A 22898-nucleotide genomic window follows, 5' to 3' on the forward strand; every position below is an offset into this window, starting at 1 on the left:
TGAACAATTTCTCCCCATCTCAGTTTCCAGCCCAGTAGCACTGTTTAAACAAAAAAAAAAAAAACAAAAAAATTGTTCAAATGGCTCTGAGCACTATGGGACTCAACTGCTATGGTCATTAGTCCCCTAGAACTTAGAACTACTTAAACCTAACTAACCTAAGGACATCACACACATCCATGCCCGAGGCAGGATTCGAACCTGCGACCGTAGCAGTCGCACGGTTCCGGAGTGCGCTCTAACAGCGAGACCACCGCGGCCGGCTGTTTAAACATTTACGGTGTGTAGGATAGGACAGGGTACGCACAACTGTGTCTTTTCTTAAATGGATGGGGATCCACTCCGGAGACTTCCCGTCACTGCTGCCATCTCGGCTGTCCGTGCACTGCCCTAACGACCTCGGATGCTGCTCGTAGCTGTAGACTGTGGGCACTGAGTTCTGAGCCCACGTGTCGTGAGTTGGTAAAAGTGGGAAATCCAAAAAGAAGGTGGTGGGACTAGCACAATTGTCCTCCACACACTGCAGTATCCTGTATCCTGTGAGCAACAAGTATCTTGCTTAGAACTCGAGAGCCCACTTGTGCTAAGTTTATAATGGCAGGAAATCCAAAAACACAACTGGACTTCTACAAGTTCAGTAACTGCAAGTTTAAAATGGTGGTGGATGTACAATGATCTGCACATATGCTCTGCAGCACAGAATTATTTCAATTGCTCTGTTGGAAAATTGACTTACACAAGTATGTCCTCGTTATCTCGTGAGAAAATATACTATGGCTCAGGAGCTGGAAGGTACATAATATGTTTTCAAAAAAAAAACTAATTTGTGGGACAGGTGACAGCTTTTAGCCTAGCACATGTAAGCCTCATCAGTAGTCAGGCCCACAGATCCAACAAAAGACATGAACTTATATGCATCCACCATTTCCCTGTACAGGTCGAAACAAAATACATTTATACAAATTTACAAGTTTAATGATGGCCATCAAAAACATTGCAAGTGCAGGTGAGGGTGCCAACGTTTTGTGAAACTAGTGGTTGGCAACGAAGTTGTTTGATACATTTTGGGAATACAAAACTGTCAACACTGGCAGACACTGGATTGCAATGAATCCTAGTGGCTGGAATCATGGGGTTATCACCTGATGCAATAACAGTAGCTGATGTAGCCCAGTTTTGTGAGTCACTGCAGCCTACCGATCCATTGAGGTTCACCATCCTCTTCCAGTTCACACTGTGAGACAGAATGTTCAGTGTTGTTGGGACTTACTGCCTGACAAACACTAGGCATCTGCATTACCGTGTTATTTCTTACATGAATATACATGCCTGTTAAGACATTCTGGCATGCTACTGCTCTTTACAGTTACCAAAGCATGTATAGAAGCTTTGACTTCTTAGCAAAATCATGCTACTGCTGTTTACAGTTACCAAAGCATGTACAATAGCTATGACTTCTTTGGTATCTAGCAACACAGAAGCTGTTTTCAGAGTTTAAAACTGATGGAATAACTATTTTTAGTGACAATTTGCTTGCTAAAGAGGCAAAATTAAAAGGTATGTATGCTAATTCTAGTAGAATATGGGGAAAAGTCCATAGTGTTTATGAGTCTGTACAATGAAACAGTGAGTTTTCTGTGATATCACAGATGATGTTCTACGACTGGTCGACGGGTTTCAGGATGGCAGCTAGTGTAAAAGTTAAACAAGTATCCTTCCAGAGAAATGTAAATTTTTCTGTAAGGAAGAAACCATGTGAAAATTGTAAGGATTGTCACGTCCCAGCCCAGTTTTGTAGTGGGATCAGAATGTTGACAACAATCTGAGGGTTATATGAAGACTGTTCTCGAAAGAACAGAATACTGTTGATGACCGTGCAGCTTTTCCCTGGAATAAATGATGACTAACTGAAACCCTCAGCTGGCGACAGGTGTTGTTGATATACCTTGATGTGGACAGCTGAAAATGTGTGCCCCGACCGGGACTCGAACCCGGAATCTCCTGCTTACATGGCAACACCTGTCGGCAGCTGAGGGTTTCAGTTAGTCATCATTTATTCCAGGGAAAAGCTGCATGGTCATCAACAGTATTCTGTTCTTTCAAGAACAGTTACTGCCTTCATATATATAGTTAAAGGTTACGCAGCCATTGACCTTCATCTGTGCGAATGCGCACAAGTTACCCAAACTCTTACAGGAATCACCAAAGCGTGCGCGTGTAATGAGTGAATGGGCAAATGTCTATAAGGTACATAACATATGTAGAATTGTGGACAGTTGGGAATGTGAGTCTCATGGGAAGCGTGCAAGGGATACGTCCCTGCAGTCGCGCTATTCATCTGTGTCCTCGGTGGCTCAGATGGATAGAGCATCTGCCATGTAAGCAGGAGATCCTGGGTTCAAGTCCCGGTTGGGGCACACATTTTCAGCTGTCCACATCGAGGTATATCAACAACACCTGTCGGCAGCTGAGGGTTTCAGATAGTCATCATTTATTCCAGGGAAAAGCTGCACGGTTATCAACAGTATTCTGTTCTTTCGAGAACAGTTACTGTCTTCATATATATAGTTGAAGGCTACCCAGCCATTGACCTTCGTCTGTGCGAATGCGCAGAGGTCGCCCAAACTCTTACGGGAATCGCCAAAGTGTGCGCGAGTAATGAATGAATGGGCAAATGTCTATAAGGTACGTTACATATGTAGAATTGTGGACAGTTGGGAACGTGAGTCTCACGGGAAGCGTGCAAGGGATAAGTCCCTGCAGTTGCGCTATTGATCTGTGTCCTCGGTGGCTCAGATGGATAGAGCATCTGCGATGTAAGCAGGAGATCCCGGGTTCGAGTTCCGGCACACATTTTCAGCTGTCCACATCGAGGTATATCAACAACATTTGTCGGCAGCTGAGGGTTTCAGTTAGTCATCATTTAATCTGAGGGTTGTTTGAGTGCCCACTTTTACTGTCGGGGATGAGAGGGAGAAAGCTCTCCGATGTAGACTGGGTTGTTACAAGTTACAGTGGTAATCTTTTAGGATTAATGGCAGGCTAAATATGCTGAAGAATTCAGTACTTATTTAAGTAATATCGTTATTCTCTTTGATACTTTATAAAAGAGGTGCCAGTTCCTAACCCCTTTCTGTATTACTTGTTAGACTCAATTTTCTCTTACCGGCAGGCCACTCGCCTAAGCTTACAACAGACAATTACTATTCTGTAAATTGTTCTTGTTAATTACAAAGCTACAAATGATAGCTGTTCCTTGAGACAAAGACAGATCGTCTGTGTTCAGAGCTATACCCCAGAACAGATAATTATTACTTATCTTGCAGTTGCTGTGTGTGTCTCCAGATCTGATCACCGACTTCTCCTTGTGAGTATTACTTCTGCATACTCAGGTTGCACGGCAGACTGATGCACTACTGCTTTCGGATTCCTCCATCAGGCTACTCCATCAGAATTCTCCATCAGACTGACTCTTCTCCTTTTACCTCTTGCTTACATACTGTCTAACTTGCGACTGACCCTCAATAATAGCCTCTCGGGATATTTCCATTACCTGACTCCCTTGACACATAAATACTTTAATTTCGGATTTTTCCTAGAGGTTTCTGCTCAATGTTACCACCTACGTATACTGGAAAGCTTCCGTTGACATCAGGGCTTGTATCCTTTGGTGCAGTCTCAAATAGTTCCATCAGGTGTTTAGTCGGTGATCTGACAGGCTACTGGAGGTCCCTACCTTACATAACATATTGAAAACTTCTTTGTCGTCCAGCTGCAGTTAAAATAATGTCTTAATGGGTGTGTTTTGATCGTATGTGTCTTACCTCTCTCCCCTTCACAATCACCCTCCAGTAGGGTTTGTCAATGCTTAAACTTCGAGGCCTCTAACTACTTCTTGAAGTGACAATTGTTCTCTGCTCATTTCATCTGACAAGTATTGCTTAACAATATCATTATTAATTTGATTTTTTTCTTGGGACTGGACAGGATGAAATTACGAAACTGAATGAATGCATAATGGGCTTACAGTTCATAATCGGTAGTTTGAAAACAGATATTTCGAAAAGACAACGAGAAAATAGTGAGCTGAACATGCTAAGACTTTTACGAGATAGTTCGTGTGTTACGGGAAAGTGTGAAGTGCAATAACAGCAAGACCAAAGTGCAAAATCAGATAACCTGTGAAAGTTACGCAAGCTTCGTGCACGAAAACACATTCCAATTACTTTCAACTGCCGATAGTGAAAATGCAACATACAGTTCACACTAACGATGGGAAGAAGCAAAAAGGCACTTTGAATAAGGTACGAGAAGACAATTTATTGATGCAAACAAGCGTGAATGAGGTAAATGTAAATGTGCCAACCAAAAATTGTGTGGAAGTGTGTAGTAAAACAATGCAAAATGATTCCCACATTTTGAATTCCAATAACAGCAAACTGTTTGTGCATTCAGACAGCCATGGTCGTGGTATTGCGAGTAAGCTAAAAGAAACAACTAAAACATATTAGTATGGTATAGTGAAACCGGGAGCCCCACTTAGCGATATTAAAAAAATGACTGCATCCGCAGAGGCAAAAAATCTGCATGATAAAGATTTTGTTGTGCTTCTGGGAGGCACTCCAAAGCATTTTAACTGTCAATTATAGCAGTCTTTTAGAAAATCTGGTAGCATTAGGTAATCATGAGACAGGGAAAAAGTGGTTTGAATCATACCTACAAAACATAACACAGATTGCAGGACAGATGCCAAGCTACTCCAACCACAAAATAAATTTCGTAGAGATGCAAAAAAGCTGGAAATAGGACTGCTGCAAGGCAGTAGTCTAGGTCCCTTATTGTTGCTCGTTTATATAACTGGCTTTCACACCTCAGATGGAGCAGCAAAGGCCATACTATTCGCAGGATACACAAATGTGATAATAGTTGCACCAAAGAAAATGCTGCAAACAACTACTGATGAGGTAATAAAGAATGGCCAAACTTGGCTCAAGGCAAAACGACTGACATTAAATGCAAATAAAACAAATTATATGCAGTTTGGAAAAATATTTCAAAATGTAAATCTTGATCTGTTGTTGGGTGACAACGCCATTGACAGAGTGGCATGAACAAAATTGCTGGGAACTCGTGTAGAAGAAAATCTTAATTTTAATGATCATGTAATGAAACTTGTGCAGAAACTTAACTCAGTTTGTTTTGCTCTTAGAATTTTGCAAATGTTTGTACTGCAGAAGGTGCTGGGATGGCATATTTTGGCTATTTTCAATCTCTATGGAATAATATTTTGGGATTCCACCACTTGCCGTCTAAAACAAATCTTTCTGTTCCAGAAGAGGGCTATTTAAATAATAACACACAGTCATCAACTGACACAATGCAAACCCTTATTCAATAAGCCTAAAGTACTGTAGTGGCACCAACACTTACAATAGGAAAAAGATTCGGTGCGATACTTTTGAGCGCACAAGTTACAGCCAGGCCTGTTCACAGTAAGTTTCAATTACCAGCGATTGCGAAGTAGAATGGAGGCCACAGGGCTGTAGAACATCTGAAAATAGTAAATGCAGTGGTTTTCATGGCGCAAGTTACAGGCAGAAGGGGCCACTGGCCCAACCTAGGTGTTCTGAGTACATGACTCGGAGTGGTGGGTTAGCAAAACAGAGGCGCACAGCTTCGTATAAGTAGGTGCCAGTTTCCTAACGAGGGGGATTCAAGTATGGCAGCTCTCCTGGATGGTGGGGCATGTCACACCACTGGGTACATGCAGCAGCAGATGGGGTGCCAGCGTTCCAGTCCTCAGTGGGTCGCTGGTTCGACCCTTTGAGGCCAATGCAGGGTCTGTATCCAGCCAGCGACGGGCCACTTGATGGTTCTTTACCACGGGCTCCCAACACATGCCAGAGGCATCCCAAAGTAAAGGGCCCTGAGTTGGCTGCCGGCGCATCATGATGTCATCAAAACACTGTGGCTGTACATGTCCGGCACGCCGCAATACGTTGCATGGGTCGCTGAGTGAGCCCTTCCATGCTAAGCTGTTTTGCGACAGCGAAGTGGTGTCTGTGGCATCATGGGACCCTGTGATGCACAGAGAGGAACGTGGCACTGTAGCTGGGAATAATAAAACGCTTGAAGATCATGGCCGAGATTTAATATGGCACATCTTAACAGTGTCCATCCACATCCTACATTCCTCCACCACACGCCAACATCTACATATGGCATCACAGCCTAGTTTTAATACGGCACATCCTGACAGTTTTGATCCATGTCCTACATTCCTCCACCACACGCTAACATCTATATTTAGCAGTGATGGCTACATTTGGAGTCAGAATAGCGGGCTTCATCCACACATTACGACGTTTGAGCCCATTGCCTGCATTACAGTCACAAAGTGTGGTGAGGGTTGAACAATTTTTCTTTTGAGTGTTGGACGTTTTCTTTCTTTGCGTTCTCAGAGTAAGTGTTCGTGTGTCTGGGGCAGTTAGATTTTTTTTTTCTTTCTTGGAATTTCATTACTTTTGTATTGGGTTGAATATTATGTTTTATTTATCTTCTACTAAAACGTAATATGAGATAGTGAGCTGTAGGAAGTCAGTTTATTTTTGTAGTTAAATGTTGTGTATCTGTGTGATTTTATAGGTTGAAATGGGACTAACTGGGAATGAAAGCAACACAATGGCAGAGTCAGGGTCACAAGGTGTGTTGGAACCAGAAGTGGTACGGATTTTGTTGGAAAAGGTAGCACAATTGACAGTGGACAATACGTAGTTGAGAAGTGAATTAACAGCTAGAGTGGGCAGGACACATCATCTGATCAGTTGTTGTTGCCTAGGGTGCCACAGCAGGAGATTGATCCAGCTGCCACGAGTTCAATTATTCCATTTTATGGCAAGGCATCTGAGGATGTGCATTTGTCTGTGGAAGACTTGGAACCTTCAGCTGTGATGAACAGCTGGTCTGATGAACAGTTGTTACTTGCACCCAAGATTAGATTAATGGGTCAAGTAAAGACATATGCAAGGTGTTCTCAGGCCTTAAGGAAGGCAGAACAATTTAAGGATTTGTAGGAGGGGCTTTTACAGAGGTACAAGAAACAGAATAGCGCTCAGTACTTTAGGGAAGGGGTTGAATACAATACCAAAGAGACACGGGGAGACGGTAGAGAAATTTGCGGACAGAATAAGAGAATTTAATGAGTATACTTACGAGTTGGGTCAGAGCGATGAAGCGAATGGTGTTCTGTTCCAGGAGGCTGAGCAAAGGGCACTTGATGTATTTTTGAGGGTGTTACCAGTGCATATGGGGTGGAAACGGACTCCGAAATATTTATATTCGGCCATTCAGCTGGCAATCCAATGTTAAGAAATAGACGTGGCAACAGGGCTACGTGATAGATAAACAGTGTTTACAGTGGGTATAAAATGTTATGAATGTGGTCGTATGGGACATATGCAGAGGCAGTGTACCCATCCACCGAAGAATATATGAAGGGTTGGAAATCAGCAACGTAGAGGTGGACAATCGTCAAACGGCAGAGGGGGCCCAAGACCCATCTAAGGGAGCTCCCATTTAATTTTAAATGCTACAAATACATATGCAGAGGTGGAATGTTCAGTGGTAGGATCCATAGGAACTAAAAAGTTTGAGATTTTGTTGGACATAGGGACGCAAGTGTCAGTGGCTACTAAAAGTTTAATGGGTCAAAGGAAGTTAGAACCACCATGTTATAGGTTGCGTGGAGTGCAGAATAAGGAGACACATCTTTGGGGTCAGTGACAGTTCACTTTCGCATAGGAAAAGCCCGATTTGATGCATGCTTGGAGGTAGTATCATGGGTAAGCGAGAGCTACGGCATGATCCTAGGAGTCGATTTCTTGTATCAAAATCATGCCAAAATTGACCTTAGACAACGGACTGTGGAACTTGGTGGAATTTTATTTCAGCTAGGGAAACTGTTGTTGATGCAGAGCTGTCGTGAGGGGTGTTCAATGTAATGAGCAAACTAATTGAGCCACATACATTAACATTAAAGCTTAATTGGCTATGTGTCTAGTGGCACCAGGAGGTCACTTTGGGCAAGTGTAGGGTCAAGTCTACCTGTGGGGAGATGCATGCAAGAGGGAAACGACGGCCGCAGAGTCCCAGTAAACGTGGATAAATTTAGCGTTGTAGACGCGAATGTAGGAAAAGGAGTTTTAGTAGCGAATTTGGATGTACCAGATGATGAAGACTGGTGTTTGAGAGGCAGGCATAGTGATCAGTCACTAACTGCTGATAGAATTGCATTGCGTAGCAAAGTTAAGCATTTGAAATGAGGAGGAAAAGAGCATATGGAAGAATTGTTGTGGGAATTTAAGGATTTGTTTTTTCTGCGAGGGCCGTTACCAGCAAACCCATTAGATCAACATAGGATACTAACAGGGAACGAATCGCCTGTTTACCATAAACCTTACAGAATACTGAGGTAGCTGCAACTGATTGTGGAGGATTTCATTGATTAGCAGCTTGCAGACGGTATTATAGAGCATAGTAATAATTACTGGGGAGCGGTCATTGTCGTTACGCCTAAAAAATCTATGGATGGAACTAAGATATACAGGTTCTGTTGTGACTACCAATACCTCAATAATAAAACAGTAATGGACGCATACCGCATTCCAAACATATCGGAGACTTTGGATCACTTAAGACAGTGCCAATACTTTTCTACGATGGATTTGACAAGTGGTTATCATTAGTTAGAGGTGGCTCCAGAGGATCATCTAGAAACTGCTTTCTCTACTCCTGGAGGCCATTACCAGTACATCAGAATGCCATTCGCTTTGAAGAATGCTCCAGCAACAGAGGTTGCTAGACAGTGTGTTGAGAGGTTTGAAACCATGGCAGTGTCTTGTCTATTTGAATGACATTGTAGTGTTTTCAAGAAGTATAGAGCAGCATAGACAGCAGTTACGGGAGGTCCTTATGAGCTTAAGAGCAGCTCGTTTGACGTTGATCTCGGAGAAGTGTCATTTTGTATGGGAAGAAGTGAAATATTTAGGTCATATCATCAGTAAGGATAGAGTGTGAACAGAACCGCGGTTGGTACAGGCTGTAAGGAATTTTGGGAACCAAAAACAGTTAAGAAAGTGCAATCAGTGGTCGAAATTTGCAATTTCTGTTGAAAGTTTGTGTAGGGTTTTGCAGATTTAGCCCAGCCATTGATGCGATTGTTATGGAAGGGTGTTAAATTTGAGTGGATAGAAGAGTGTCAGAAAGTGTTTGACAATCTGAAATCAGTGTTAACATCAAGTTCGGTTCTTGTGTTTCCAGATTTTGAAAAGGACTTTTATTCTAGCATGTGTTGCATCAAATCAAGGATTAGGCTGTGTTCTTGGTCAGGAAATTGATTGGAAAGAACATCCTGTAGCCTATGCGTCTAGGCAGTTGAATGCAGCAGAGAGGATTTACTCAACAACAGAGAGGCAGGTGCTTAGTGTAATCTATAGAATCACATATTTTAAATGTTATTTATATGGAAGAAGATTTCGGGTAGTGACAGATCATACTCCATTGAAGTGGTTGTTGGAGTTAAAGGATCCCTCCACTAGACTCTCAAGGTGGGCTGTGAGGCTTAGTGAATTCATCTATGAGGTGGTGCACAAGCCTGGCAAGAAGTATGGTAATGCGGATACACTGAGTAGAAAGGTGGCAAAAGTAGAAGTCATAGGTTATGACCTAGCAGTATGGCAAGAATTACAGGACACTGACAATGATTGTAATTGTATTGGACACAGCCACAATTTAATATGTACGACAGTCTTCTGTGCAGGGAAACGAAGTTAGGGCCAAGGGTATTAGTGCCAGCAAAGTTGAGAGATGAGGTTTTAAAAGAAGCACATGATCTAGTGTTATCTGGTCATGGTGGGAGTAGAGCGACGAATAGGAAAGTGGTGGACAGGTATTGGTGGATGGATAGGAAAGTAGAAGTGGATCAGTATGTCAAGAATTGTATACCATGTGACCAGAGAGCAGATTTGAGTTGGAAACGGATACAGCTACAATGATTGCCGGAAGTGACATGTCCATTTTCTGAGTTGGGAATTAATTTCTTAGAATCTTTCAGTCGAACACCATTGGGGAACAGATTCATTCTGACAATAACAGACCATTTTTCGAGATATGTGGAGATGGTGGCTATGCCAAATCAACAGGCAGCAATGGTCTCGCAAGTGTTAATAAACAATTGGATTTTGAAGTTTGGTGCACTGGAGAGAATAATTACTGACCAAGGGACCAACTTCATGTCGTATTTAATGAAGGAACTATGTAAATTGTTGCATGTAAAGAAGTTGAGGATGAGCATGTTGCATCCTCAGACGAATGGAATGTTGGAACGGGTACACAGAACAATTGGGAAGATGCTGAGTTTTCATGTGGATCCTCATCACCGTCAGTGGGATGAGTATTTGAAGCATTCTGTACTTGCATACTATGCAAAAGTCCAAACCAATACCAGTTTGTCTCCGTTTGAGGTAAATTACGGGCGAAAAATACCATCACTAATTGATTTAGTGAAGCTACAGAAAGGAAGGACTGGTGAATCTGGACATCAATTTGCGAGGACAATTCAAGGTGTTTGGAAACTGGTACAAAAAGCAAATACGAAATCTTTGGAAAGGCAGGAAGATGCAGTGAAGCGGAAAGGAAGTTTACCACAGTATAGAGTAGGGCAATAGGTAACGTTATCCAGCCCCTATACGCCAAAAGGGAAAACGAAGAAGTTCATCACGAGGTATCAAGGACCATACCAACTAGCCGCAACCACATCCCCCTTTAATGTTAAGCTTCAACTGCCAACTAGAACAATGATGTTACACATTTGGCGGTTGTTGTCATTTAAGGGTTGTCCAGATGTGGTTCCAGGCATGTTATAGGAAGGGAAGAGGAAGAAGGAGAGAGTGGAGAGAGGTGTTAAGTGCAGTGAAAACCAGGAAGATAGAGTACAGTATGCTTTGCGATCTAGAAAGTAGTAGAGTATTTGTAGTTTTTTGTTTTCTTGTTATGTATCATTGGGTTTGCGTAGACTAATTAGGCATTGTATTTTCATATGTTGTATGAGTATTGTGAATCTGCTGGAAACAGCAGGGACTAAGGGTGATGGTGATCACAGTCCTCAGGGCACTGAAAAGGGGAGTGTTGAGCAAGTTGGTAGAAGTATAAAACTGAGGAGGTATTGCTGATCTCAGCGGTTTAACAGCCGGTATGCCGAGATAATGAGGGAGGAATTACACAGCTGCAATAGAGGGAAGATAACGGTATGTCCAGACAGGGTGAGAAGCACCAATCTGGGCACATGCATGGTGCAGTTATTTTTAGAAAGAAGGAAAGAAATCGACTGACCAAGGGACATCGTGGAGCATAAATTGAGCTTGCAAGAGGTCAGGATGCATTGGATCTTCTCTGCCAATGAAAATTTTATAGCAGTAGCAAGTTGTTTTGAGCAGGGAGTATTTGCAGATGTGAAATGTACAGAGCTCGAGGGGAGTGGAATTTTAATCAATGGAACTGCATGTAACATAATAGGACCAATCTTCCATCTGCCAGCGTCAATTTTGGGAGTCACGCAATTCAATGTTACACAGCAACAGCTGTACTGGCCAGAAACAACTTTAGAGTTTTTGTCATGGCAGAATCTAACCTTCTTAAATCAAACTCTGGAGTCAGGTCTATTGAGCTCCATAAACCAGTTAATTTCTGAGCAAGAGGGGCACATATCAGCCAAACAGCTTGTGCAACATGTCACTGAGTAAAGGGAGAGGCAATGACAAGCAATGATCAGTTTGAGCACCTCTGTGCTAAGTTCCATCACAGCCTTAACTTTGCCTTGTGTTGTTTTCATTCTGATCAGGCTGAGAGCCAATTCCAAGAGGGAATCGACGGTAGTCCAAATACCAGTGGATTGGATATCGAGGGCATAAGATGGGTAGTTAAGGGATTGATCGAGCATTAAGTGGAGTGGTCATCCAGTAAGGATTTTTTACATTTTGTATCATGTCATGCATTTAAGAGTATTAGGCCACATCAAAGTTTCCTAATAGTATTAGTATATATGTCATAAGTATGGGACGAACAAAACAAGTTTAAGAGTAGTTAGAGGTCGACCTGGGGACCAGCTCTTTCTGAAGGGGGGAATAATGTAGCAGCACCACTGTTTAACATAGAAAAAAGTTAGATTCAGTGCAATATTTCTGAGTGCACAAGTTATAGCCAGGCATGGGCCTGTTGACAGTAAATCACACTTACCAGTGATTGTGAAGTAGAATGGAGGCCACAGGGCTGTAGAACTGCTGAAAAGAGTAAACACAGAGGTTTGCATGGTGCAAGTTTCAGACAGAAGGGGCCCACTGACCCTACCTATGTGTTATGAGTACATGACTTGGAGCAGCGTGTTAGCAAAATAGAGGCACACAGCTGTGTACAAGTAGGTGCCGGTTTCCTAACGAGGGGGATTCAAGTATGGCAGCTTCCCTGGACAGTGGGGCATCTCACACCACTGGGTACATGCAGCAGCAGATGGGGTGCCAGCATTTCAGTCCTCAGCGGGTCACTGGTTTGACCCTCTGAGGCCAACGCAGGGTCTGTAGCCAGCCAGTAACGGGCCAATCAACGGCTTGCTATCAAGGGCAGTCTTGTTCACTTTCAACACACGCTGGAGGCATTCTGAAGGCCGCTGCATCAGCTGCCAGCACATCCTGATGTCACCAAAACACTGCGGCTGTACACGTCCAGCACACAGCAATATGTTGCACGGGTCGCTCAGTTAGCCCTTCCACGCCAAGGTGTTTTGCAGACAGAGAAGTGGTGTCCTTGGCATCGTGGGACCCTGTGACACAGATAGAGAGGAATGTGGCACTGTAGCTGGAAATAATAATACACTTGAAGATCATGGCTGAGTTTTAATATGGTGCATCCTGACAGGTTCCATCCATGTCCTGCATTCCTTCACCACACGGAAACATCTACATTTGGCAGTGAAGAGTACAGTACTAACAGTACCCTCCTTATATACCTATACAAATGTGTTTTATATTTTAGGGCACATCTTACATATTTTCAGACAAATGCCGACTTACATAACTATAGTACTCGGAATAGCACATCACACCATACTCAGTGAATAAAAGAACACACACACAAACGCTAACTCTACAACATACTGCCAGCCAACATCATAAAATTACAAGGTGAGAACAAATTTTAAGTAGAATTTAAAGAATTTCTACTTGAACAGTGTTTTTACTTGGTAAGTGACTATTTAGGCCAATAAATAATTCTGAAATATTTATACTAAGGCAAAACTGAAAACACTGTCTTTCATCAACTAAAGTTTATGTTAATTTTTCAAATCTGATAGATAGTGTGGTAAAATCCTTACTGAATTATTGTAGTGAATATAAGTGCTTCCTGTTTAAGGAAGACAAAAGTAAAGCCTGACTATGTAGATACAATACCGTTAGTATACATCTATAAAAGTTGTATTACAGTGTCTTGTACGACCAAGTATTATTCCTTGAACACTTTTGTACAATTCTGTATGTATTATTCTTTGTATTACTTAATGTTAAATTTTGTATGTTCCTTTCGCACAGATTGTTTCCCATAAATTTACATACACTTTTGGAGACCATCCATACAATATTTACTGTCTTGAATGGAGTAATAGATGAAGAAGGAAAGAAAACTGATCAGCCATCATGTTCATCTAAGTGTTTATGAAGCTAACAAATCATATTTGGTACCTTTCATTGTTATACTTGTGCGTTATGAAAATTTGCAGTTTTGTGATAAATTACATAAAAGATCTGTGAAAAACGCATCACTTTTAGTGCACATTCTTGTGATTAAGTACCACAAAATGTGATATCAGAATGTAGTAGATTTCTATCTTGGAGTTAGCTCTTAGCATTATTTAGTAGTTGATGCAATAGTTAATAATCTGTTAACTTTTTGTATTTATTTATTAACAAAAAGTTAACACAATTACATCTCTTTTTACACAGAAAATGCTCAGGGCAAGAAACTGACTAACTGTTGTACAACCATACAAAATTGTATTTGCATCACAATCAAATTACATCAAATATTTCTCTAAATTATTCAAATTTATCCTTTCTCAAAGATTTAAAAAAATGGTTGCTACATTGTTCTGTGTATTCGCTTTACAAATGTCTATAAGCCCATACATATAAGATTCATTCACAAAATGGTAGTCTATGCCATTATCCTTTGAACTTTTAGTAATGTTACAATATATAGCTATACTGTCTACCCCTGAGTTGTCTTCATATACTTTAACAGGCTCGCCAGGCTTTGCATCAAAAATTCTCAGAATATTCAGAATGAACTTGATCTCAGTGCAGCTTCTGACAGTGCTACATTTCAACATAAAAAGAAGAATTTGTAACACATCCATTGTTTCTTAGATTTCCAAAGTGTGACAGTCCTGAATAAGTTAATTACATAGCCTGCTGTAGACTTAAATTCTATACAATCACCTGCCCAGTCCTTAGCTACAAAAGAATGTAAGAGATTAATATTTGCAGTCCTTCAAAATGTTAACTTAAAATCTTTTGTTTGATACAAATATTTCAGTATTCACAAAGTATACTTAAAGTGAATATAATTGTAACAACTCTGAAATCTGCTCAAGTTGTGCTAGTTTTAATTTCAAATTAACTTGCATGGATATACTGTGCTGATATTTCTCAGCAAGTGATCGATTCAGTTTTCCTGACCAAAAGCCACTGCATTCTCTGCATAATTATTGTCCATGTTTACCCCAAGATAATTGCTTACTTCATCTAAGACTTTCATTTCAAATTGCTTAAATAATGGATTCTTTATTTCTTGTATTCAACATTTTCCTTTTACCTCAAATTAGAAAATCATCAACAAATACAATTATATTATTTGCAGCCATCAGTACATATAGGTAATAATCATATTTACTTTTTTTAGAACCTAGAATTTTTAAAAACTCTTCCAGACAATGGGACTGTGCTTGAGGACATTCTCTCAGACAATGAATGGTCTATGTAACAGGAGGCCCTAGTCACACGACATTTCAATTTCCATGCCTTAAGTAACCTACAGACTCAACCTGTTTCATCCTCCTTTCTTGGACATTTGTTTACATAAATTTCCGAGAAAACTTCTGGATTTAGAAATGCAGTCTGTACATCAATTGGTTCTACAGTAAAGACGTTTTGCAAACAACACTTTCAATATTTGCATCCTAGCAGCTGGTGAACATATATCACCCACAATCTAATTCTGCTGAAAGCCCCTTACAGCTAATCTTGCTTTACAAGTGTCATCTGATTTTCTCATAAAAACCTACTTTACATCAAGAATGTTTAGATTCACTGGATTAGTTACTAGTTCTCAAGTTTTATTTTTATTTAAGCTTTCAGTTTCATTGTTCATTGCTTCTTTTTATCAAACAGTTATAAACAACTTCAATGTTCAGAGTATTTATTAACAAAAAGTTAAATACAATCTACATCAATGACTAGCAGTTGCAATCCAATATATACTCATTGCTGACAGCCCTCTCAACTCTGTTGATATTATCACAATAAATGTACCACATGCCAACAGTGACATCAAAGCATTGTTTACTTAGTGCTTATCATTAAATTAACCAATGTTGCATAATGTCAATCTTATATGAATAATTTATGAGTGAATAAATAATATTAGCAGAACAGCACATGTAGGCAGTGGTTATTACAATACTCAGAAGTCACAGATACATGACCCAAGCCTGGCTTGGCAGTTCTGAACTAAGATGATGAAGTGTGTTATACACTAAAAGGAGTGTGACACAAGTCCACTTTCATTACAGGGTGCATCTTGTTGCGTGTGAAACATTTCGTCTCCGCACAGTATTTGGTTGACAGGCAAAATCCCTGACAAGCATACCAAGTTATGCCTGATCCAAAGGTACTAATCAAAACATGCAACAACAGAGGACACCATGCATTAAGCTCTGATAATTTCACTGCCTTGCTCACATGAATGTGAGATTTTCATGAGGACAGTAATAGTTGTGATGGTTCATAGTAATGTTAGAATCTAACTGCACCTCATTGGACCACAAAAAACATCTGCAATTCCTCAGCCTCATGATAGTGCGCTATATGATTGTACTTCTCACAATAAGTGTAGTTGTGATAATGAGTTAAAAATGCTTTTAGGAAATCAAGAAACGCTGCATCTACCTGACTGCCTTGATCCAAAGCTTTTAGGATGAGGAGGTCATTCCCTTCAAGAGATCCCATTATGTTTGAGTTCAGAATATGTTCTACAATTCTATAACAAATTGATGTCAAAGATATTGGACAGTAGTTTTGTGGATCACTTCTACTACACTTCTTTTAGACAAATGTGACTTGTGCCTTTCTCCAAGAACTGACCACAGTTATCTGTCAGGCACTACATCTGAGGCCTGGAGCTCTGTTCAATGTTAACAATTTTAGCTGTTTCACAACACCACTGACACTAATACTTATTTTATTCATCTTTTCAGTGGTACGAGGATTAAATTGGGGCAATTCTCCTGGGTTTTCCCTTGTAAAGGAACACATGAAAACAGAGTTAAGCATTTAATCTTTTGCCTTGGTACCCTAAATTTCAGTTCCTAACTCATTCGCTTGGGACTGGATACCAACTTTAGTGCCAGTAACAGTCTTTAAAAGGACCAGAATTTCTTTGGATTTTGTGAAATGACAGTTAACAATATTCTGCTACAGTAGTCATCAAAGGCATAATGCATTGTTCTCTTGACAGCCAAAAGCATTTTATTCAGCATATCCATATCTATAGTCCTCTGCCTTGTTTTACATAACTTTTTTTACAGTAACTGTATACCATGGAGGATCCCTCCCACTAAGAACTGTATTACTGCATACATATCTATCCAGCGCATGGTCAACTATTCTTTTAAACTTGAGCCAGAGTTCCTCTATTATTGAATTATAAACAATAAGTACAACCTTGCCCACCTATGCAGTAGAGTGACAGTATTGCACTTATGACCGTTACATAGCATGCTAGATAGCCAGATCCTTACATAGCACTCTCAATAGCCACCCCCATGACACTAAAAATGGAAATATAAAAATAACTGACATCAAATAATGCACAAGTGGTGAATATTGTAACTTTAATTCTTAATCGTACAGCAGTGATCCTCATAATAAAACTGACACCTTGTGTTCAATATTTTTTATTGCTACAATCAAAAATATTGTTCGGTACAAGTGCTGTTCCTTATTGATATCTATCTATCTCCAGCCAAGTGTTCAGCATAGTCGACTGCCATTCGGAGGAGCCAGATTCAGTTCTCCGTATTGTCAGGGGATTTTCCTCAGTAGTACTGGCATGGGGTGCATTCAGTCACAAAAGAAGCATATTCTGTGCACTGTATGAACAACATTCTGTTACCATACTGCTTAGTCCTGTGTGTGCTTATGCCAGTTAAACTTAAGTAAATTAAAAAGGAAGCTGCTGCTTTCGAGAATGCTGTCGATCCCTTAGTTAAACTTGACAGCTGCTGTTTGTCCTCTGTAGGTAATTCATTAGTTATCTTACTACATCGGCATATCTTGGGGAAATTAGTTACCTAGACAATTACATTCTGATCCCATCCACATACATTACTAGTTGTTGTGTGGCTTTACAATGAATACCACTACACCATGTAGCTAACAGAACTTTTCTACCCTCAAGGATAGCTTTTCACATAATTTGTTGGAAAAGTGGCTCATGACGTAAGTTTTTAATTTTCATTTAAGTTGGTTGAGATCCATAATTTCTTGATTTATCTTAGATAGAACTTGAATACTTTAGCTCAAAAGCATATAACTCCTCTCTGAACTATAAACAAGAAGGCAAAGTTTACATGAAAACTATTTTTGTTTTATGTATGCATGGCCTCTATTCTTTCACGCATGTCTGTAATAACAGACAGCCACACATTCATATAATTGATTCACCTTGATGGGTCACAAATCCACTGCCTTCAGTACAGACACACAATTATGTTCAACCTCCTTTGGGAACCTCAAAGTAGCAAACATGGAGGACACGAGCAAGGACTGTAGGTAGGTGGGCATGAGGGTTGGCTGAGGGGTGTACCGAGGTAGGCTGTGTAGCTGAGACAAACAGTGTGTCTGAATTGTGCAATGTTAACACAACTGCCTAATAAACAGGAAATCCTGGGTTTGAATCCCAGTCTGGCATACAATTTTACTCGTCGCCAGTATTTCCACATGAAGTACCAATGCAGCTGACATCAAAGTTCGTTCCCTTTCCTTTCCTTTCTTGCCCCTCTGCCTTCAAAGTACATAATAAACTACTTTTGTGTTGTATCTTACATGTGTGTAGCTCACAGTTCAGTTCAAACTAATATTTAATGTTAGGAACAGAAACCATCAAGGAGTAAATTTATTGAGTCAAGTGTGTAAGAATTCCAAGATCTGAAAGATGAGCAGCTGACTACTTCACAAAATATCTTTACTGCTCATTTCTGATAAATAAACAGATTGTTTACTCAAAGTTCACTCCCCAAGAAGATAATTCTTCTGATATATGAGCAAACAGACAACAGAATTCTGAGACAGACTTTATCTGAAGGAGACAATATATTTAGTCCTGCTGTCAGATAAGAATAAAAGTACCCAACACTCTCTTAGGTTTCTGAACCACAAGTACCTTCCACATTAGGATGGAAGGCTACTCACCATACGGAGGAGGAACTGAGTAGCAAACAATCCTATTTAAAAGTGAATTCATAAGTAGACTAAGCTGTTGGACAAAGCAGTTCATACATGCACAATACATGCACATATGGCCTCTAACATCTTCGTGATAATATCAGGTTGATAGTGACCCACCTATTTTGAGGACTTCATCCTGCCCTTCCCAACCTTCTCCCCTCTGCTCCGTGAAGAAGGAACAAATTGTTTTTTCTCTAACCTACGATAGAATTTTGTACTTTGTAATGTGTACTGTCAGTACTAAATACTCGTATTTTGAAGCCTGGGGGTAAGTGCTGACCAAAAATTCTACCTCATAATTTTGTAATTTTTTCAAGAGGTTGCTTTCAATACAAAAAACAATAAACTAATGAGTTTCTGAGGCTTACTTCCTTATTGTAAGAAATATGCATGTGGTGTGTTTCTTCAACAGGGACAAGTTGTCCATGTTTCTTTTGGCAAAAAATGATGGTTAACTACAAAAATAAATAAAAAAGCAGTAATAGAAAAACAGCTTCTCTCCAGCGTAGCTTTTTGAAGATTAACATATGCTCTGCTAGTTTTATTATTTTCAGTTTAGTCTGAAGAAGCAAAAATAGTTCACAGAACTGTAATAAAACCTATTCTTTAAAATAATGTACAGAATTAATTAATAGCAAGTGTTTCTCTTTGTTGATGTATCCTTTGAATGATAGAAAATTCCTGAAGGTACCCCTATGTGACAGTATCTGTGGATTGCCATAAATGAATGAATGAATGAATGAAATGAATGGAAGCAGTTTGATGTTACTTTGCATATAAGAACTGAGCCTACACTTCACAGACAAAATTTCAAGTTTTTCAGGGATATTTTTTGAGTATTTTTAATAAGGCATCCACAGCCTCATGAGGCTTATTAAAGGGTAATTTCACTTTATTTAGTTCCCATTCACCTATGCATCTTTATTGTAATGAAAATGTCTGCACAACACTGCAGATGTTGACAGTATGAGCTGTGTCTCTTTCTTAGTAATGAATTTGTTCCATTCAGTCATGATACTTACTGTTGCCACCAGTAATACAGAATTTGCTATTGACAATAGTAATGCTCACTTTACTCTTCATCCTCAAACTCACATTCAGTATTACTTGTTTCCGTCTCACATTCATTTTTCTACCGATCTTAGTTATATACTTACAGTGACACAAAACTATATGGATAAGTTTACTGATGAAAAGTTCTCTGATTTGTACCTCATGTACAGGTCCATTCAGTGTAATGGAAGAGTGGCACAAAAACACTGTGAAGAGTTGCTCCTGCTGCCTTAGCAACCACATCAGAGTACTTTGCCTTTATGGCAAATGGAAGGAGAGCTGGTGGTGTAAAGTTCCTGATCAACAGTCTTGTGCCAGTATTCTGAATTAAATTCCAAACCTATCTGTAGAACCTCATGAAGTGAGGGCACGTAGCACTGTTGATCTCAGCAATGCCCTGGTTGCTATTTGAATGAGTCAGTTATATTCCAGCATGTAGATTCTCCCTCTCTCTTCTCTAGCTGTCATCTCACAAAAATATGGCACTGTGCTACACGTGTACCCATTAAACTTACCCATATGTAACAGATACAATTGAACACATAGCACTCACACTTTGTGAAGGAAGGCAGCCACTCTGTGTGAAGAATAAAGAAAGACTCTTGCATTTAGGCATCTCCCTGTTAGTTAGTTATATTACTTGTTCCATGGATCATGAACATGATTCTTTCGTAATGATGTGGAACGTGTCAAAGTACACAAGATTCATTTATCCCAAATAATCATTGTTAGTCTTATATACAGTACAATTGTTAATGCTTACTGTATTTCTTTGACCTATGTCTAAAAATTCATCTATGGAGTAGAAGGAGTTGTCATTCAGGAATTCCCTTAACTTACTTTTGAATGCCGATTGGTTGTCTGTCAGACTTTTGATATTGTTTGGCAATTGACCAAAAATCTTTGTGGCAGTATAATTCAACCCCTTTTGTGCCAATGTCAAATTCAATGAATGGTAGTGAAGGTCACCCTGTCTCCTAGTATTGTAGCTGTGGACTGTGCTATTAATTCTGAAGTGATCTGGGTTACTAACAACAAATTTCATTAAGCTGTATATATATTGTGAAGCTACTGGCAATATTCCTAATTCTTTAAATAACTGTCTACAAGATGATCTTGGATGAGCCCCAGACATTATTCTGATAACACGTTTTTGTGCAATAAATATCTTCTTTCTTAGTGTCAGCTGTGCCATATGACTTGGCTTTTTAGAGTAATTTTGCATCTGAAGTTTCTTGACTCACTTAATGCTTCATGTTGTATGTTTCAGTGATTGCATACTACAGGCTTCTTCATTGTTGTGAAAGTATTCACACTGAAATAAAGGTAGCTAGCGTAAAAACCTGAATAAATCACAGTTACCCAGAATAAGTCATGAAGAAACCTCCATAATTTTCTTTAGTTGCCTTCAGACTCACTTTACATAAATAGTTAGTTTGCAAACTGGAAATTATTATGAAAAAGGCATTAAATTTTTTTTTGTATTCTGCTTTTTTACAGCCAGATTTACTGCCAGGGATCCTTACTAGACACTGTGCAGAAGAGCAAAATTTACAGCGATGACAAAACTTTTGTGGACATGAAACAGAAAAAACCATCACAAGAAATTCTGTCTGAATTCCAAACCTTGATGGACTCAACAAATGGCTCACCCTCACAAGAACAAATACGGAACTTTGTTTCCGATAATTTTGAAGAGGGCAAGGAATTGGAGGAATGGACTCCTCCAGATTGGGTAAAAAATCCATCTAGTCTTAACACTATTAGGGATCCAGATCTGAGAAACTGGGCCTACTATTTAAATGACATGTGGAAAGAGTTGGCTCGAAGAATTTCAGATGATGTGAAAGAAAATCCTGACAGATACTCCCTGATATATGTCCCAAATGGTTTCATAATACCTGGAGGACGCTTTCGGGAATATTACTACTGGGACACCTACTGGATTGTTAATGGCATTCTGATATGTGGCATGAAGGAAACAGCAAAAGGAATTATTGCCAACTTTGCTCATATGGTAGAAGATATAGGCCACATACCAAATGGTGGTCGTGTATACTACTTAGAACGTTCACAGCCACCTATGTTTGTACCCATGATTTATTCCTATACTACTTATGTGAAGCCGCATGAAGCACAAATGATAATAAAGCAGTACATAGATACTATGGACAAGGAGTTTTCATTTTGGATGTCAAACAGAACTGTAGCTGTTGAGAAAAACGGAAAGAGCTATACGTTATGCCGCTACTATGCGCCATCATCTGGTCCCCGGCCTGAGTCTTATACGTAAGTATAAAAATGAACTTATGAATCAGTTAAACAAGATTTACAATGTCTGTGTGTGTGTGGGGGGGGGGGGGGGTAAAGGTAGGTGTCAGGGAAGTTAGGTGAGTGTTTTATCAGATCATTTCTTCATCTACCTGGTCTTTTACTGGAAGAGGTGAAAAGATTTTGGGCCATTTATGATTTCCCCATTAGCTGCCAATTTATGCAACTGAGTCATTATTGGTATTGCAGTATTAGCTATTCAGTAGTAGTGTGTATCATTTCATTATGACAAGTTCAGTTTTTATGTTCTAGAACAATGAGGAATAATTCCAACTGCATAAAACATTTAAGCATTTCTTATCTATGGTTCACATTTTTGGTATGAAGCACAGAGCATCCATAGATACATTGAAACCACTCTGTACGAAGGAAGTAGGGAGCACTTCCTCTGCGCAGTTCTTCTCCACAAGGCGTTAAGTGTATAGGATGGGATGGAGTTTGCCTTCCCCCCCACCCCCCCACCCCCCCTACCATCCTCATCCCCGCCCTTCATCCCCTGCCTACCCCCCCTCCCTTCATCCCCTGTCTACACCCCACCCCTCCAACGTCCCCCCTCCTCCCTTCATCCCCTGCCTGCCCAATAGGGCTCTAATAAAAGGGCAATGTAGGCACATGTATGTATTATCCTGCCGTGTTCTCCATAATTAATTTTTTCTTGCTGATTCACTGTAAAACTTCATTAAT

At 40.0% G+C, this 22898-nt stretch overlaps 1 protein-coding gene across 1 annotated transcript in view; it reads left to right on the forward strand.

Moving 5' to 3' along the window:
• The window catches only part of LOC126272558 (trehalase-like), a 357199-nt gene that overhangs the window by 142264 nt on the left and 192037 nt on the right, over positions 1-22898 (forward strand). The window contains exon 2 of the mRNA XM_049975480.1: positions 21384-22172. Within this exon, the coding sequence (XP_049831437.1) occupies positions 21384-22172 (789 nt within the window). The remainder of the gene's footprint in view (positions 1-21383; positions 22173-22898) is intronic.

This window comes from Schistocerca gregaria, chromosome 5 (genome assembly GCF_023897955.1).
Source record: "Schistocerca gregaria isolate iqSchGreg1 chromosome 5, iqSchGreg1.2, whole genome shotgun sequence".
NCBI lineage: Eukaryota > Metazoa > Arthropoda > Insecta > Orthoptera > Acrididae > Schistocerca > Schistocerca gregaria.